This window comes from Amphibalanus amphitrite, unplaced genomic scaffold (genome assembly GCF_019059575.1).
Source record: "Amphibalanus amphitrite isolate SeventyFive unplaced genomic scaffold, NRLGWU_Aamphi_draft 000327F_arrow, whole genome shotgun sequence".
NCBI lineage: Eukaryota > Metazoa > Arthropoda > Thecostraca > Balanomorpha > Balanidae > Amphibalanus > Amphibalanus amphitrite.
In genome coordinates, this window is record NW_024881822.1 from 157,918 (window position 1) to 177,967 (window position 20,050).

At 53.1% G+C, this 20,050-nt stretch overlaps 1 protein-coding gene across 1 annotated transcript in view; it reads right to left on the reverse strand.

Moving 5' to 3' along the window:
- LOC122388582 (serine/threonine-protein kinase SIK1-like) overlaps positions 1 to 20,050 on the reverse strand; it is a 56,053-nt gene that overhangs the window by 25,756 nt on the left and 10,247 nt on the right. The window contains exons 2-3 of the mRNA XM_043379770.1: positions 773 to 889; positions 528 to 591 (exon numbers count right to left, since the gene is read on the reverse strand). Coding sequence (XP_043235705.1) covers positions 528 to 591; positions 773 to 889 — 181 coding nt within the window. The remainder of the gene's footprint in view (positions 1 to 527; positions 592 to 772; positions 890 to 20,050) is intronic.

Below are 20,050 nucleotides of genomic sequence, written 5' to 3' on the forward strand. Positions count from 1 at the left end.
GGCGATCGCGGGAAACTAACAGGAGCTATGGAATCCAGACAATAAGCGTCCCGATCTGTGGCAATCACACCTATGTACATTTTTGTTTTTGAAATCACAAATAAAATCGTTCCAGTAGATGGGATATTAATCATGTTTTTGAATGCGGAGTTTCCTATTTCAAAGCTGGTCGCCGGCAACTAATAACAAGCCTAACAGAAGGTCGCTACTAATGGGTTGAGTCAGCCAACAGACAAAACACAATCGGATTACATCGTAATACCCATGTGTCAGCCAAACATCAAGGGCTCGGGTGTTATTCGCTGTTACTCGGATAATTACAAACGACACGGTTAGAATAGGGTAGTGTCGGCAGTCATTTTAAATCACGAAATGAACTCTTCATGATACGAATTCTAAAGTGAAACAACTAAACAAATAAACTATGGAGGTTGTAAATAAATGGACTAGCTAGAAATATAGAAATAGAGAAAGGGCGAGCGAGAGAGAGAGAGAGAGGGGGGGAGAGAGAGATCCGGTCTACTCACCGAAGATGTCGCCTTGGCTGGCGTATTCGGAGACGATATAGAGCATGCTCTGCGTCTCCATAACCTGAAATAAACGGCAATATTCTCTCAGCGCCTGGGTGACGATCGGCCGCACTCAGGCGCGGCGGCAATCGGTCAGGCATGAGCGCTGTGATCTGATCCAGTGATTGACCTCTCGAGGTGAGCTATTTCCGTCACGGAGATCGTGATGCGTCACTGTGCGCGTGACGGTGTGAGGAGCTCACCTGGTACAACCGAATGATGTTTGGGTGACTGAGGCGCTTCATGATTTCCACTTCACGGTACACTTTCTTGAGATTATCGGGAGTTAAGCTCATCTTGTCAATGATCTTTATCGCCACCTGGAAAACAGACAAGATGTTAGTGCATGGACCTTAAGGTTTCAACCTTGCACGGTACGTCGCACATTTGCCTTTTTGGTCGAGGCAAAGAACCGCTTAATGAATTCCGACTAATTAAACATAGGTTTATAAGAATGTAGCCGGGCTAATCGAATTTTTTATGTTTTGCATATCAAGTATTATATATTAACCCTATTAGTGGCAGGGGGGGGTTGTTTTTATCCACCCCTCAGGTTTTTCGGGAATATCTCCGAAACCGCTGAAGCTACGATGCTGAAATTTTCTGACTTTTCCTAAAACTAAATTGGGCACATTCCCTGAAAATTTCAAGTTCATAACTTTACCAGGGGCGGCTCCAGAGCACTGGGAATTGGGGGGTCCTATTCGTGAAGCGAGTCATTTGGGCGAAGATCACGATGCTGCACCAGTTTTACGAACAGTGAATGAAAGGTATCATGTGATAACATATAAAAGTTATTGTGCATCCTCTTTTGACACGTTTTTGCTATAATAGGCGGATCCAGGCGTCCAAAAAGGGGGGTTATTTTTTACCTCCCAACATAGGTGCCCTGACACCGCCTATGCATGACCAATACAATTTTAGTCGTTCTCTCATAAGAAAATTGTAACATAACAAGACCATTGCCACCCTTTTTAGAAACAGTACCAACAAAAACCTTATTTACTATACTTTTTGTGTACCCCCAATCTCAATGATCTGTATCCGCCTATGATTTTTGAAAATGCATATTTTTAGGATCCATGTGAATTCCTGGTTCATTCTCTATCGATCGGCAAAAGTTGCGTTAAGATTGGTTCAGAAACCTGGCCGTGATAAACAGTCTAAAATGTATCTGCAATTTGACCGTTTTTACCCCCCTCTACCCCCCTATTGATATTTTTTAATTTTATTTTTTTAGAAATGTAGATCTCGTTGAGCCAAATCGAATGCCGTTTGAATTTTGAAAATCGGCCGGTTAGATCTCGAGATATCAAGGGGGGGTCGTAAACAGCCCCCCCCCCCCCTGCCACTAATATGGGGTAGCCAGGAGCCTGCCACTAATAGGGTTAACCCACGAGCCGCTGGGGGGGGGGGGGCATAAAGTTGCCCCCCTTTACGTTTTGTGAAATATCTCCGAAACCTGATGAGCTACGAACGTGAAACTTGGCATTGTTTCAAATGAATACATAGGCAATGTTTGAGGAAAGTTTGGTGGTTGTAGCACCCAAGATGACGTGACAGTGACGTCATAAAGTTTTGCCATTTTCCGATATGGACCGTTTCTGATGACGCCGAGCATGAAACTCAACTGTAAATGAACTAGACAGCACCTGCTGTCATCCTATAACATCTAACTACACTTCCATCTAGTTTCTTACCAATAATGGGTCCTTTATATTCGGTCCCGTATATCTGATGTATCGTGAGGAATATGAGAGTCGCAAATTTATAATTTCACTTATGACGTCACTGTGACGTCATTTCAAATGGGATCAACACCAAATTTGGACACAACCTCGGCTAGGTATTCAGAAAGATGTGTGCAAAGTTTCGCTTTTCTATCTCTTCGCGTTGCGACAATATCGTCGCAGAAGTAAGGGGGGCAACTATATGCCCCCCCCCCTCCCCCAGCGGCCGGCGGGTGGCGCGGAGGCCCAGCGGCCGCCGGGTTAATTGGTACCATAGGTCGTTGTCTTGGTGTGCTTCATGTTTGCATATTTTCAAGCTAATGTAATGTCGCCATACAAATCATTTGGGGCATGCACAATGCACATAGCAGCGCTAATGAGCATTGCTGTTCAACACTCAGCTTTTAATTTTGTTCGGTGCAAAATCGAGCAGTGTTTCCGAGTGACTAACGATTTGACCTTTGCTATATTTTTAGGTTGATGGTAACGGCTTTAAATTACACACATCAATTAAGAATGAATGCAATTTTGCGTGATAACATCCAGCCATGAATGAAAATGTACAAAATGGACACTGCACAATGCATGTCACCGACGAAAGTGTTCGGATCAACCCGCGCTACCGCTGTGCCGCCGTGATAGCCGGCCGGCCGCCGTGACACCGCGGCGCCGCCGCCGCTCGCTGCAGCCGTCCCGCCGCCGCACCGCCGTCACCCCCGTCCAGACTCGGGATGAGTTGTGAGGCATTGTGCAGGGCGGGGCCGCGAGCAGACGCGGCCGGCGGTCGGTACGCGTGCCGCCGACGCTGCCGAGACGCAGCAGCGCCGCGGCCGCCACCGAGACCGAGATATAAATTAAAGACACGTCGTTTTAAGGCACGTAGGCCGCCAAGCTGGCGCCTTCAGCCACCTCCCCGCTGCAGTGCAAGTTTGCACTCGTTTGCACACGTCTTAAGCATTGCGTATAAAATGTGGGTCACGTACGACCCCGGCAGAGTCTCACTTCGACCGTCGCGCTGTGCGCACGGACTGATCTGCCCCGCTCGACGCCTCGCCCGGCTGAGCGGGGACAGAGTACAGAAGCACGCGCGCAGACCGACTCTCCTGCACGCAGCCGCGCCCGGCGGGGCAGTGTCAGTGCTTCAGATTGTACAGTGAATGTGAATGGTGCTCCGTGTCTGCGTGTCTCATCTACCGGTTTTCTTCACAACTGCTTCCGCTTCTTGCTTCGCGTATACTTCAATAAATCCTCTACGGGAAATCTTCACGTCTATCTACTACTGAAAATCGCCGAATATCAAAAAACCCAGGAGCTCACATAGCAGGCGGGCGGGCTACGAATGTCGCACAAACTCACCGAATAAAATACAGTCCACATCCAACCAGAAAAGAACTCCGAACGACAGTTTGTCGGCGACATTTGCTGGTCCTCCGGGCCGGATCCTGAACTATGGCAAGTGGAGAAGCAAGCCCGTCTCTAGAGCGAATGGGGGAAAGTGACAAAGAAGAAACCGCTGACATGGAAGAAGTACCAGCTGAACCAGCCGCTGCAGGTCAAGGACAAGCTGCAGTGACTACAGCCCGAGAAGAACCACGAGAAGGCCAATGCTCCAACGGGGAGTGGCGGCACCTCAGACAGGTGAGAGGTCGTCATCGGGCGGCTCTCACAAGGATTTTCCGGCGCGCTGAAGCTCTCGTGACAGATAGAGCCTCACGCGTCCAGTTTGGAAATATCCGCAGAGAAATGAACAGCGCTTTCCAAGCGTTGATGGCCGTTCACGAATGTATCTCTGGATACACGCAGAGTGAGGAAGAAAAAGAAAATGAGGCTCAGTACTTAAGCGAAGTTCGTACGGAGAAAGAGAGAATCGAGGAGAAAATCGAGACTTTCATGACAAGCACCACAGACGAACTACAGCTGACCTCTACGAGACAGACTGACTTCAGCGAGGATGGAGGAGGGCAACCTGAAGACGGCTTGAGACGCTCAGTGTCACGCATGACCCGTAGCGCCGCTCGCCCAGCAAGGTCACAGGTCAGTGGCAGCTCGGCGGCCTCTCATGCATCAGCTGAAGCCAGGATATCATCCAAACTGAAGGAGTTACGCGTGCGCCAGCTGGAGAGAGAAAGGACACGAGAACAAGAGCTGCGCGAACAAGAACAAAAGATAAAGCAACAAGAACAAGAACTGCAATTCGAGAGAGACCTTCAGAAAGCCAGAGATGAAGCTGAAGCTGCCCGACTGGAGGCGGACCTGAGGGAAGAAATGGAAGACGAGCTCAATGCAGACAGGCGAGACGATTTTGTGGATGAAAATCTGGGAGAACCAATCACCGAGAAAAGCGTTTCTCAAAGGCCGAACTGCTCCAGATCACAACTTCGTTTCTCCGAGCCAGTCTCCATTACGCCCAGAGAACCTCTAGAACCTCTAACCGAAATCAGAGAAGAACCTCCGCAACTAGAACCTCCACGAATGGCGCCCAGTCCCGGTATGTCCACAAGCCAGACGTCATGGATAGATCAGCTGCGACCGACAGCTGTACCACGTCCGGCTCCTACGACATCCGCGTTCACTAAGAGCATCCCCCGTCTCCAGCTGCCGACCTTCTCAGGCAAGCCGTCTGAGTGGCCGCGCTGGATCGGACTGTTCCGAGCGCTCGTGCACGACCAGCCATCGCTCAGCGACGCGGAAAGAATGGCTCACCTGCAAGCGTCAGTGATGGGACAAGCGCAAGAAGCCATCGCTGGCATGTTATTTGACGGCAACCTCTACCAACAAGCTCTCAAAACTCTACAAGATCGTTTCGGCCGAAGCACGGATGTGATTAAGGTACATCTCGAGAAAGTGTTCTCGGCTGAACCTCCTCAGAAGAACAGTGTTCGATCGTTGGAGTACTTCCATTCCGCCCTGCACTGCGCGGTCACGCTCATGCAGGCCCAAGGATATGAGGCGGACCTGTACAGCACAGAGAATCTCCGAAGAACGGTGGTCAAACTTCCAGAATATCTACGGCGTGAATGGGGTAAACATGTGCTCGAACTCCACCCAAGACATCCATCACTCATCGACCTGGACGTTTGGCTGCTGAAGCAGGTCCAAATTGCATCGCTCTGCCAAACCGCTGAAACGCCGAGTGACAGGCGGGGGAGAACCAGAGACCAGACGACTAAGCGAGCAGCGCATGCTACCGCAACTTCGTCACCAGCCACTCCATCAACGGCACAGAAACCAGGTGGGAATGCGTCGTGTCCGAAGTGCGGTGGTGAGCACAGACTGCACCAGTGTCGTGAGTTCAAAAATCTGGACGTCGAAAGAAGAACCGACCTAATATTCGACAAGGGACTGTGCCTCTGGTGTCTGCAAAGGGGACATCTAGCCAGAGAATGTCACAACACCAAGCTCTGTGGTGTAAATGGGTGCCAGAGACGCCATAATCAGCTGATACATGGCAGCACCAAACGAACCACGCCCCTCACCGACCGCTCGGGAGCCGTAGCCAGTCGGCCTGCCAATGAAACAACTTCAGCGGCAGAAGGAGAAGAGGTACGTGTGGTGGCTGCATCTACCTCCATCGGAAAGACGGGCGGAACTCTTCTACAAATCGTTCCAGTTCGAATCCATGGAAAGAAGGCAGGAACTCACCGTGACACCTATGCTCTTCTCGATTCAGGGTCAGAATCTTCCTTCTGCAGTGAAGCTGTGCTGAGCCAACTGGGAATCACAGGACAAGACGAACAGCTGTGTCTTCAGACAGTGGAAGGAACTGGAAAACCTCAAGCATCAACTAGAGTGAAGCTAGAGCTGAGCTCTGTGGCCCCTGGGGAAACTCGAAGAATCATCGTGCCTGAGGCGTGGTCTGTTCCATCTCTCGACATCTCCATGCCGAACGTCTGCAAGAAGCAGCGGGAGAAGTGGCGTCACATCAAGGACTTGGACATTCCTCAGTGCTCCCATGGACAGGTGGAACTGTTGCTCGGAGCTAACGTCAGCGAAGCAGTCATCCAGCAAGAGGTCCGGGTGGGTCAACCAGGCCAACCGATAGCTGTACGTACTGCTTTTGGTTGGACCCTGACTGGCGCTGTGTCCGACCTGCACCCTGGAAAACATGGACGAACTAGAAGAGCGATGTTCATCCAGAAAGGCTCCGCTGCTGACGAGGAACTGGACAACATGCTGAAGGACTGGTGGACAACTGAATCCTTCGGAGCCAAGTATGAAAGGTCAGTGTCACAGTCGAAAGAAGACCGTCGAGCGCAAGAGCTTCTAGAGTCAACAACCACCAAGTTAACCGGCAACCGCTACGAGACTGGCCTCCTCTGGAAGACTGACGACGACACGCCGTTTCCAGACAGCAAGGTGATGGCTACAAAGAGACTACACGGCACCGAGAGGCGTCTGGTAAACGATCAAGAGAAAGCAGCAGCTTACCAGGCCACGATCGATGCATATGTAAAAAAGGGCCACGCCAGAAAGCTGTCCAGGGAGGAGGCACAGCTCCGGCTACCCAGACGCTGGTTCCTACCACACCATGCCGTGACTAATCCCAATAAGCCAGGCCGCTTCAGGATAGTCTTCGATGCGGCAGCCAGATCGTACGGAGCATCGCTGAATGACAAGCTCCTGACCGGACCAGACCTGCTGAAGAACCTCACCGGCGTCCTGCTCCGTTTCCGAGAAGAAAAAGTCGGCATGGTGGCAGACATCCAAGAAATGTACCACCAGGTCCGTGTCATCGAGAAGGACCGACCTGCGCTCAGCTTCCTGTGGCGCGACCTGGATCAAACTAGAGAACCAGACATCTACAAGATGCAGGTGACCATCTTCGGCGCCAAATCGTCTCCAGCGTCTGCCAACTACGTCCTCCAAAGAACAGTCGCGGACCATGGAGAAGACTGCGGGCTGCCAAAGAAGGCCGTGGAAACTGTGAAGAACAGTTTCTACATGGACGACTTCTTACGATCAGAAGAACATGAAGATGATGCGTTGAAGACGACGAAGCAGGTGACAGAGACACTCTCCCGAGGCGGCTTCCATCTATCCAAGTGGGTAAGCAACTCGCGGCGCGTCCTGGAGAGCATTCCCCGAGAGAAGCGCGCCCAGCCGGAACTAGACCTCACAGAAGCGGAGCTGCCCACACAAGGTGCTTTGGGAGTGGTCTGGGATGCTGAAAAGGACAGCCTGAGCTTCAGATTCCGAGACTCAAGCGTCCCGATGACAAAGCGGGGAGTCCTCCAAAGGACTGCGTCGATCTTCGATCCTCTGGGGATCGCCGCGCCCTTCGTCATCAGAGCCAAAATGTTCATGCAGCAGCTCTGGACCAAGCAACTGGACTGGGACGACGAGCTGGATCGTGAGGAGCAGAAAGAATGGGAAGAATGGCTCCAAGAACTGCCAGCACTGAGAAACATCAGTGTCCCACGCTGCCTCCGTCCAACATCAAGTGACACAATAGCGCGTGAGCTTCATGTCTTCTGCGACGCATCAGAGGGAGCGTTCGGAGCAGTCGCTTATCTCCGTACGACCTCACCAGACAGCACGCATTACTGCTCGTTCATCATGAGCAAGACACGAGTTGCACCGCTGAAGAGACTGTCGATCGTCAGACTGGAGCTGCAGGCAGCAGTGCTCGCAGTGCGCTTGGTGGACGCGCTCCAAAAGGAGATACCAGATCAAGTCAAGAAGGTCACCTACTGGAGCGACAGCCGGGTCGTCCTGCAGTACATCAGCAACGAGAGCAGACGATTCCATACATTCGTCTCAAACAGAGTGGCAGAAATCCACGACCTGTCAGACAAAGGTCAGTGGCGTCACTGCCCAGGACGACTCAACCCAGCCGAGCTGTGCTCCAGGGGTGAGACAGTGAAGGAGCTCGCCGACAACCCTCTCTGGCTATCCGGCCCAGACTTCCTCCGAGGCGACGAAGAAGGGTGGCCAGAACAGCTTCACGTTCAGAAGCTGGCTGAAGGAGACGTAGAAGTGAAAGTTGGAGCCTTCGCCACAGTCACGGTGAGGGATCCAAAGGCAGCACTGCCGACACCGAGCAAATTCTCGTCTTGGACAAAATACAAGCGCACGGTGGCCTGGATCCTGCGCTTCCTCCGCAACTCGAAGCTGAAAGGCGAGCAGAAGCGACAGCGAAACCTAGGCCCACTGACCGTGTCAGAGCTCCATGACGCGGAGAAGACCATCCTCCAGATGGTGCAGGCGGAGGCCTACAGGACCGAGCTGCACCAGTTACAGGCGGGTCAGCAGCTCAACAAGAAGAGCGGCATCGCCGACCTGTCACCAATCCTGGACGCTGATGGCATCTTACGAGTCGGGGGGCGACTAGAGAATGCCCCACTGGACGAAGACGCTCGCCATCCCATTCTACTCCCAGCAGGTTCTGATGTGGCGAGGATGATCATCTACGAAACGCACCGTCAGCTAATGCACGCCGGCGCAGAACACACCCTGAACGAAGTTCCCCAGAAATTCTGGATTCCGAGGGGTCGTTCGCAGGTAAAACGAGTCCTTATCGACTGCGCCATCTGTCGCAAGAGAAGGGCGAGACCTCAGCCTCCAAGAATGGCCGATCTTCCCGCTGACCGGTTCAACACCTCCCATCCGTTCAGCTTCGTGGGGATCGACTATTTCGGACCGCTCACAGTCAGGCGGTTCCGCAAGACGGAAAAAAGGTACGGCCTGCTGGTGACGTGTCTGGCCACGCGAGCCATTCATCTGGAAGTGTCCAACAGCCTGGATACTGACAGCTTCCTGATGGCCTTCCGGCGGTTCGTGGCACGCCGAGGTCGTCCAAAGAAGGTTTTCTCCGACAACGGAACAAACCTGAAAAGCGGGGAACGTGAACTCCGAGAGGCACTAACACAGTGGAACCAGCAGAAGATCTCTGACGAGCTGAGTCAGCAGCAGATCGAATGGTGTTTCAACCCACCAGCCGCGAGCCACATGGGCGGCATATGGGAAAAAATGATCGGCGCAGTCAAGAGAGCGCTATCAGTCGTGCTCGGCGGCGAGGTGACAACAGACGAGGTGCTGTCAACTGTCTTCTGCGAAATAGAGAGCATGATCAACAGTAGACCGCTGACACACGTCACAGACGATGTGAGAGACCTGACAGCTCTCACACCGAACCATTATCTCTTGGGGAGGGGAAGCCGTTGTCTTCCCCCTGGAATCTTCAGCAGCCAGGATCTGCACTCCAAAAAAAAGATGGAGGTACGTTCAAGCACTGACGGACCATCTCTGGCGAAGATGGAAAAGGGAGTACCTCCATACCCTGATCCACAGGAGAAAATGGCAAGCTGACCAACGGAACCTAGCAGTCGGCGACGTGGTGCTGCTAGCAGAATCTGACACGCCCCGAGGTCACTGGCCGCTGGCGCGCGTGCTGCAAGTGTTCCCGGGGCCTGACGGCCGAGTCCGCGCCGTACAGCTCAAGAAGGCAGCAGGTGGTACGTATACCCGGCCTGCCACGAAGGTGGCGCTTCTGGAACTTGCCCCGTCGCCTCCTCAGCCATCTCATTAGCCGACCGAACGCAAACAAGAAATGATGCTGGCTGGCTGTGGACTGTCGAGCCCACGCCCCCGAACGAGCTGAAGTAAGAAAGACTGTTGTGCGCGTACGTGCCTACGACGCACTCACTCTTCATCTGTATTTTGCATTGCCTGAACCTGAACTTCATAACTCGCGCATGTGGCCGTTTGTGCTTTGTAGTTTATTCGATTTAGGCGTGTAAATCGTGCTTGTTTGAACGTCTTTGTCGGTGATCGTGTCATTTTGTGTTCTCCCTGTGGTCAAACACGGGGGTGGAGTGATGTCACCGACGAAAGTGTTCGGATCAACCCGCGCTACCGCTGTGCCGCCGTGATAGCCGGCCGGCCGCCGTGACACCGCGGCGCCGCCGCCGCTCGCTGCAGCCGTCCCGCCGCCGCACCGCCGTCACCCCGTCCAGACTCGGGATGAGTTGTGAGGCATTGTGCAGGGCGGGGCCGCGAGCAGACGCGGCCGGCGGTCGGTACGCGTGCCGCCGACGCTGCCGAGACGCAGCAGCGCCGCGGCCGCCACCGAGACCGAGATATAAATTAAAGACACGTCGTTTTAAGGCACGTAGGCCGCCAAGCTGGCGCCTTCAGCCACCTCCCCGCTGCAGTGCAAGTTTGCACTCGTTTTGCACACGTCTTAAGCATTGCGTATAAAATGTGGGTCACGTACGACCCCGGCAGAGTCTCACTTCGACCGTCGCGCTGTGCGCACGGACTGATCTGCCCCGCTCGACGCCTCGCCCGGCTGAGCGGGGACAGAGTACAGAAGCACGCGCGCAGACCGACTCTCCTGCACGCAGCCGCGCCCGGCGGGGCAGTGTCAGTGCTTCAGATTGTACAGTGAATGTGAATGGTGCTCCGTGTCTGCGTGTCTCATCTACCGGTTTTCTTCACAACTGCTTCCGCTTCTTGCTTCGCGTATACTTCAATAAATCCTCTACGGGAAATCTTCACGTCTATCTACTACTGAAAATCGCCGAATATCAAAAAACCCAGGAGCTCACATAGCAGGCGGGCGGGCTACGAATGTCGCACAAACTCACCGAATAAAATACAGTCCACATCCAACCAGAAAAGAACTCCGAGCGACAGTTTGTCGGCGACAATGCACATGACATTTATTCACACAAATAATGAACGCGCGCATATTGTATAATGGATAATGGATAATGGATGGGCAATGTCAACTGACATTGCATTTATGACACTTGTGTGGTCGTCAACGTGGCTTCTGGTATTGCGTCTTCTAAAAGTGATGCAGCTATTTCTGCAAACATGGCCCACAATAATCATAACGAATTGCTATATTTCTTGTCCTCATGACAAGAAAGTAATGCTCCAGTAATGCAAGCACGACAGAATATGATGCATTCGGCATCTCAATCGCTAGTGGAAATACCAATAATCGTAATAGAAATATCATGATCTCGAGGAGGGCCCATCTACCGATAGGATACAGCTCAGCCGGTAAAATCTGGTCAGCGAGCACTCGGCACAAAGGAACATTGTGCATCGCACAGGCTGTCCACTGCCAGTGCGGTGGCACGCGAGGAAGCGTGCCTGTCGTCTCCCTCCCTCACTGTACGCATGTGTGCATAATTACATACACAGCTGCAGGGTGGGACATAGGACTTGTTTTTAGCCCCACACACCGTACATTAATACATTTTCAGCCGAATGCTACGACACCTGTGATGAATGCGTTCGCTCGCAGGTGACGCTGTAGCAAACTCTTTGTCATGCTCGCCACCCCACCAGGTAGTGTGCGTGCACGCTCCCCGCGGAGCACTCCATTACCATTCCAATCTCCCCTTCACTGCACTGCATAATCTTCCCTTTAGCGACGTGACCTCGCATATTCCTCCACGTAAAAATGTGCGCACACTGCCCTTCACTAGAGACGATCCCTTCACAATCGGCGTGACAACGCATCTCTCCAACGCGTTTAGCCTGAACACGCTTGACCAGTCAGCGTAGAATTTCCAATCGGAAGCGCGCCCAGCATACAGATTATCTGCGTATGGCGTCAGAGGTGGCCAGTCATCGGAGGTTCCTAACGTCGTCAGTTCAGCGGTACGAGACGACGGAAAGGGATTCAGAGAGACCTTTCTGTCAACTAGAAGCCCATCACCTCATCGAAGCTGCTTGGCAAAGTAAATGTTCCACCGGGAACCCAAGCCCACTCAACACTACATTCCCCTGCGGCTGGCTGACCGTACGGAGCAGACCAGCCGTCAGTCCCCCTGCTGACATTTACCACTGGCGGTCAGACAGTGACGGCTGTGGTGACCCGACAGCCGGTAACCTGGGAGGCCTTCTGGCGCTACCTCACACATCTGAGTCAGCCGACCGGCGGAAAAATTACGCCGAATGACGCGGCGAAAACGTAAATGTACTCGAAGCTGCGCGCAGAGCAGACGCCACCGTTCACACTGTATTGCGTCATCCAGTCCACAACGCGGTGTGATCACGCTTTTAGGTGTAACGGAGGACAAGCCACGGACGAGAGATTGTTCGAAGTTTTAAGTGAGGATTCAGTGATGTGCAAAGACACACGAGCACGGACTATCAGTTCTTGAGTTCTTTACCGCGAAAAACAAGTTCTGAGCTGATAAACTTCTTACTTAGCGGTCAGTATTCAGCTGACCATCAAGGTCTATTGTCGCCCGACCCAGTTCCGGACAGGCTCAGTTGTCGATAGATTTGTACCGAGTAGAACCGTAGTAGCCACTTGAGATGTCAGCGAGGCACTATCTGGGAGAAAAAGTCAAACACGGCAGACACAGATACTGCCAACCGTGACTGATAGCCCCGCTCTGTCGCCATTTAAAAGTTACCACAAACACGTATACCACAGACTTTCTCAGTGGAGTTGAATAATCAGGCGGTTCTTTGATGGGATTATGAGATCTGCCAGAGCTCGTTACTTTCGTAATCTGTTGTTGCAGTTCATAAGGTGCACACTGCACATTATGTAAATCCTTCCAGCAGCTAAAAACGGTTTGCATTAGTTATTCGTAGGTACTTCGCTACTTCAGTGTATGGGCACCTTATCCAGATTTTGGGATTTGTAGCCCGCCTTCACCAACAGTCTTATGCCTACAATGCAGTCCATAGGACAAGTTTAAGGAATGTGGCATGATTACGAATGACATATTTATTCGTTCATAATTGCAAGCTTTGCAATATCAAACGTAAGTATGTACGTTGTTACGACAACAGGCTGTCGACATCATTGAAAGTGAAAGCTGGTATTAGTGCTAACAACAAAGGAGTGTCTCTTGTTTTACCTCGAAATTAGCCTTTATTCTTATTTCATATATGAATTTGTCGCTTAGGCTGCATGTGGATCTGGCCTTTGAAATAAAACGAAAACAATGAATGGCCAACCGAGCAAAGGTCGGGAAGAACAAACCAGTGCCGTCATATCTATCGCCTCTCTCTCTCCCCCTCTCTCCCTCTCTGTCTCTCTCTCTCCTCTCTCTCTCTCTCTCTCTCTCTCTCTCTCTCTCTCTCTCTCTCTCTCTCTGTCTGTCTCTGTCTCTGTCTCTGTCTCTGTCTCTGTCTCTGTCTCTGTCTCTGTCTCTGTCTCTGGCTCTGGCTCTGTCTCTGTCTCTGTCTCTGTCTCTGTCTCTGTCTCTGTCTCTCTCTCTCTGTCTCTCTCTGTCTCTCTGTCTCTCTCTCTCTCTCTCTCTCTCTCTCTCTCTCTCTCTCTCTCTCCCTCTCTCTCTCTCTCTCTCTCTCTCTCTCTCTCTCTCTCTCTCTCTCTCTCTCTCTCTCTCCCTCCCTCCCTCCGCTGCAGCTGTAAGCACAGCTAATATCCCGGTTCCATCTGGCCCATCGCGAAAGCTCCAGTGTACTCGCGCCACACATGCCTTATCGCTCTCCCCTCCGTCACGTTTGGTGCTGTCGTCACACGCTGACGCCAATCCCTCACCTCACCACCTGCCCCCCCCCCCCCGCGTGACCCCCAAACTGTGACAGCTCCTCTCTTGCGGGGCCAGGAAGCCTTTCGAAGCAGCGTTCGAGGTGATTCTCTCCATCAGTTGGACGGGAGTTCACTGATCCATTTTGACTGGCGTCACACCCGTTTTGCGTCACTCCTCTCTTCCCGTCACGCTGCTTCTGAGAGTCGTCACATCGTCAAAACGCGCGCGACGTTAAATTCTATTGTCATTGTCCGCTCTGGTGGTCAGGCCCCGACCCGTTACGGCATGAGCGCGACGGCGTGACGCGACCTGGTGTGCCAGAAAAGAGAGTTCATTACGGTAACCTCAAAGCATTCTCGGCGGACGCTGACCCATCTGACTCAGGTAACAGCCTTCACCTATACCCCTCTAACCCGTGACATGACCTTGATCTTTCCCCGATGTTCGCCCGGGTCTGCAACCGACACCTCAAACAGATGGGCGCGCCAGCTGACGGTAACAGGCGGCCCCCGAGGACAGGGTAATTCATGGCGCCCATCCCTCCCCGCGGTGGTGACAGGGGCTAAATTTAGCGTGCACCCTGCAACCCCAAACATGTGATGCTGCAGAGGCATACTGCAACCATACCAACAGCGAATGCGGGTCATCACAGTCCCTCCAGACCACTGTCACCGGCACGGGAAGTCTAAACAGTCGTGCAGTCTCGCTGATAGACGGACGGTGACTGACGAGCAGAAGCCGCAGACCAGGAAGTGAGAAACCTCCCTGGGACTTCTTTGACGTCAGAGTGTCTGGCTAGGCGGTGGCGTCGAGAGCTTGGTTGATGCATGTGCAAAGGGATCGTGAGATATTGGTGGCCAGAACTGTCGCCACTGTTGTGGTAAGCCTAAGGAAGTGGTAGAGAGCTCCGACAATCGGCTAAAGACCGTGAGTTACCATAGAGTAGCTGAAAAACGGGGGAGTTTACTGTGAAGGACAGAGTCACGGAATTCACCACGGAGGACAGAGTTCGAGTCACACGTCACTATCTTCACCGACAGGATGTCAGCGCGTCACAGTCGCCTCTCTGGGGTACTATGTACTGCATTGTCCGAGCGCCTTCGCTCGCGGGCAGTCGGGCGATCCTTCACATGGGCTGGCTGTGAGCGTCACTTCAGACGGCAGAAATCAATGTTGCCGTGCTCCACCCTGGTGACCTTCTGATAAAAGAGCGGGCTTCAAAGCGCCGAGTCTGAGAAGACGTCACGAAATTCCTGTCCGATGCTCAGACCAAGTTTTGACGTAAGGTCAGGGCGCGATTCGTAAGCCAGTTGCTCAATGTCCCCGGTGGACTGATATGGGCATTATGCAGATTACAGAAACCACGCGGAAGGGAATGAACCGTGAACGATGATAATGCACATAGTGTTTATCTAATGCATATGTCAAGTTCAAGTCAACAAATCAATATGTAAATATGCAACTTAGTGCTAAACCCATTACAACAGAATTAACTATGCCAAAATCGGTTATATCACAATATCCTTATTCACGTAAATCCTCACACAGTGTTCGTGCTCATAAGAACGCCAAAAGCCCCTAGCGGCAGCCAACCCGCCGCGGTCGGCGCGTGGCCCGCTCCGAATTTGCCGGTGCCATGAGCACGGCGGCCAAACCGGTGTTGTCAGTCCTCAGCTGGTGGCCCGAGTCAGCTGAGTCTCTGACCGCACCAGGAAGCAGCGGTACCGGCGCCGGCCGCGGCTCTGCAGGACGGGCCAGACTGGTTACCGCTCCCCTCTGTAGGGCGGTATACGGCGGGCCGGACTGCACGGACACGGCACGGTAACGGCAGCCGACGGACCGGTCCGAGCGGGCTGCCGGTGACCAACGGTCAGCTGCCGTAGGTCCGGTCATGGGACCGATCATGGGTTTGGAAATGGGCCTGTTCCATTGTCCTTGGTTTGAGTGCCATAGCAGCTTGTCGACAATATTGCACGCTTATTGATTATCGATAAATTTGTCGGCTAATGAAACTAATCTTATCAGATGTCTTGAACAGTTGGTGTTGCACCAAGTCTATTTGTTTACATTCAAGCTTATTGCAATCTGTCATTCATTCTCGAGATAAACATGAATTGAATAGTGATAACGGTACCAAGAGCTCGCTCGATAAACTCAGCTGTACTTGTTACACCACTAACGCCATTCATTGATCGTGCGCGAGCGCTCATGACCAAAATGCCATCATCATGATTATGGCTAGGATCGGTTAGCAACCAGCCCCGTTAGCTTTCTGACGTCGTGCAAAGCGATGACAAGGGAGGAGTTTTGTGGAGGCAAACGGTGCCTGTTTGAGGCAGGTCGTGACGTAAAATAACGGTATTAATCTCCTCTCAAGTTTTGAACCACTCGACTGTCGGATAAGTGCTCATAAACCTTTCAACCGTGGCCATCATCCGCCGTCCGTAAGTGCTCAACGGCTTATTCTAAGCGCCGCCAGGTATATGTCTCTAAAAGGACTCACGGCAAATCCCAGCAGCCCTCTGAACCCGCCTCGTCTTCCATTTCGAGACACTAACTTTCCGACTCTGTCCCAGTACTACGTCTGAACGGAAAATCTCTGAGACAATTTGTCGAAAGTCATGCCCGAGTTGGCGTTCTGGGAAAAGAAGTAGGAGCGGCACGCCTGAAATGCCGCCGCTAACTCAATCTGGTCGACAATATCGACACAGGACACATATCCGATCACGGAGTGTGTCGACGTTCTCTGAACTCGGGTCATCCATCCTCGGTCTTCCATCTCGTCTTATCGAGCAGACCGCGGGGAGTTCTCGGCAGGGGAGAGCCCCACAGCTCAGCAGCCGAAGCCTGCAGTCGGTGTGCAGTTTAGCAGCTCACCAGAACATTGAACCGTAGACCTTCCGGGCCTTTACCAGCTCAGAACTTTACCAGCTCAGATTTTCGCTTGCTCAGAGCTTTGCTTGCTGATACATTCTCCAGCTCAGACCTTTGCTAGCTTAAACTTTTGCAAGAAGAAAGGTTTGCTAGCAGACACGTTTGCTACCTCAGCCCTTCCCCTCCAGGCTGCCGCTCGGCAGTAGCGGTGGAACACCTTTAATTAAGGGGCGCGCTGCCGACTTTTAGTTTCATTCTTTCCATGCAACGCCCACAGGGCTAATGTTAAAATGCCAAAATCAAAGGGGGGCATGGTGCCCCGGTGCCCTCCCCGTTCCGCCGCCTATACCGCTCGGGGGACGCGCGGTGCTCTCAGCGGAGGGACCCTCCCCGGGAGTGCTGGACCGTCCGGGAGGCGACTCCCACCAGGCTGCGCTGTCCTCCGGCGCTCGGCAACAGCCGCTATCGGCGCCGGCTCCGCTGGCAGACATTCGCGGCGCGCTCGTCGCCACCAATATTGACGGCAAGATGACGTCAGCGGAGTCGGTAGCGTGCGTCATCGCCGAGTTCGGGGCGGCGGCCGGCGGCGCGGCGGTCCGCGCCCAGCTGCTTCAGAGGCAAACAGCTTAGGGAGAGTGGGGCAAGCTGCTCAGGGCGCGCCTAGCTGCTCAGGGCAAACAGCTGTTCAGGGCGTGGCAGCTGTTCGGGGAGAACGGGGACAGCAGCTGGAGGCATGATGTGATTGCCACGGGAGAGCAATAGCTGTAATTCGGAGAGAGCAGAGAGCAGACGCTCATTGCGGAGGGCGAGAAGCTAAGTTTCCAAATGAGAGATTGATATGCACGTCTACGCAAGGTATGGCCACATCCCAACACGAAACATCGCACTATTCTGTAATGACACTCAGTCGCACTGTATGTAAGAAGAGCTTGATGTCACAGCGTAAGGGTGAAGATACTGCCACCTAACTGCAGCAATCACATGCTGGAAGGCGTGACCACACCCAACTTTTTACAGTCTGCTCGTCCTGCTCCATTAAAACGCTGCCTTTGGTCTCAATCAGAGGCTCTAAGAGCAGGTGTGGCGACACACCATCTAATGTGTGACGACTCAGACCGTTCGGCTATCAGACCACTGACGCACTAACGGAAGCCAATTGAAGGTCGGCCGAGCTCGTTTGTTCTTTCACGTGAAGAACGTGAGGGTTATAATGGCGAGATGAGTCGCGCGTGAGAGACACAGCGAAACAGGACACCAGTCGCCGTGGGACAGGAGAATTAATTGCATAACAGGAGATGGCCGGGCTGTATTTATTTCTCCGTTGCGGATTAAATCGAATGGCGTAGTGCAGCGTTAAAAATCTTTTGATGTTCTTGATTTGCACGTAATTTGCACATTGGACTCAAAAGGATTTGAAATATCTAAATTATCTGATCAGCAAAGTCGTTCATAATAAATGAAAAACACATAGTTAAGGTCTTTCAATAATTGCAAAAACTTATCCGGGAGACATTTCGTCGACATTTTCCCCCATATCCCGCATGTCTGCGAACCAAAGGAAGTGGCTACTGCCAAGGTAAAGTGAAAACCGGCTAAACTGGCTAATTCAGACAACACCGAAAATGCAGTTGTCTACTCCTGCGAGTATTGAAGACAATTCATGGATCCAGGAGAGCACTAAGCACGGAATGTAATGCTAACGGTTTCACTGAAGTATGCTCAGCAACCCCTCTTATAGACAGCGCACCTGTGCTGTGCGAGGTTGCTTGTTTACGTGACGCAGGTTGACGATATTGCCACAGACCGCGACCGTTGTAAATCTTTAAGCCTATAGCCCATAGAAAATTAGCGCATTCATATGAAACATTATAATGTCATGTCAACACCCGTTCCAGTAATGGTTGATCTGCTGCATGTCCACATTATTTACATCGACTTGTGCCCAGGGATGCGGAGCCGTGGAAATTTCAGACGGCTCCGGCTCCGGCTCCGGCTCCGGAGAAAAAAATCGGCTCCAGCTCCGGCTCCGGCTCCGGGTGAAATGTTATGGCGGCTCCGGCTCCGGCTCCGGCTCCGAGTAAAATGGTCCGGCTCCGGCGGCTCCGGCTCCGGCGGCTCCGGCTCCGACTCAGTACATCCCCTATGCAATCAATTAAATACGGGTGGAAGAAAAATTGGATTGGTTATACGCGTTACTCTTTGCCATGACCGGCTCACCGCGTCCCCGCGCAAACGCACCTCGGAGAGAACCGGCAGAACAAAGGGCTAGGAAGCGATGGCATTGGAAACGCAGTCGCCGCGAATCGGAGTTCAGTGAACCATCGTAAGCTGACACCCGTCTCGGCTACATTGGGGGGTGAGGGGTGGGGGGTGTGTGGGATGAGACGGTGCTGGGAGTCGCAGTCCACTGCACTGGTTTGAAAACAATGGCCGTCACCTGATGACTGGTCCTCATGTTCTGGGGATGCAGTAGACGTGGGGGGGGGGGGAAGAGCAAACAGGAAGTTGTTTGCGTACTGTGGAATACTGGGGATATTCGGATTTTTTCATTCACTTGATGGCCCATGACGTAAGTACCATATATTTTACTGCCTTGTACTGTCAAACCGAACTAGGTCAATTATTTTTTTCCTCTTCAAAAAATAAAAAGGAGCCGGAGTCGCCCCCTTTTTTGGCGGCTCCGGCTCCGGCTCCGGCTCCGGGCTATATTGTTTCACGGCTCCGGCTCCGGCTCCGGCTCCGGGCAAAATATGCCGGCTCCGGCGGCTCCGGCTCCGACTCCGGCTCCGGCTCCGCATCCCTGCTTGTGCCCTATTTTTATCACACCCTGATCCCTGAGGAGCGGTCACAAGAGGCCCCCGAGGGTGTCGGTCAGCGACCTCTGATGGGAGCCACTCCAGCGCGGCGGGCGGCGGATGATCCCCGGCCTGAGGAGGTCGGCCCGTGACCCGGCGATGCCCCGGGGCGCTGCGGGCCGGGCACGTCAATAACGAGCGGCCGGCTGCGTCAGCGCCGCTGACGTCACCGAGCTGGCGCGCTGACGTCACGTCTGGTGGGACGGTGGGAGGCGCTGCCAGCTGGGAGCGCCGTCAGAGACACAAAACGACGCCCGCCGGCGGACTTAGTGGGTGATCCGACGGCGACCACGACCCCCGGCGCCCGCCGACATCGCCGCTCCGGTCCGACGCTGCGGCTATCTTTAGCGGTTCTTTCTGTCCAACCGGTTTGGAAAACTTCGTTTCGTGGAAATCTTCATTTCTCGGCGGAGTAACTGGACCGAGGCGCTGTGATGATATCAACAAAAACAGCGCCGTGACAGAGTGGACCGTCACCTGCTGCTGTCGTCCGGTGCGGGCTGTCTCATCAGCCCTTCCACCGGGAGATACCGCATAACGGTTGCCAT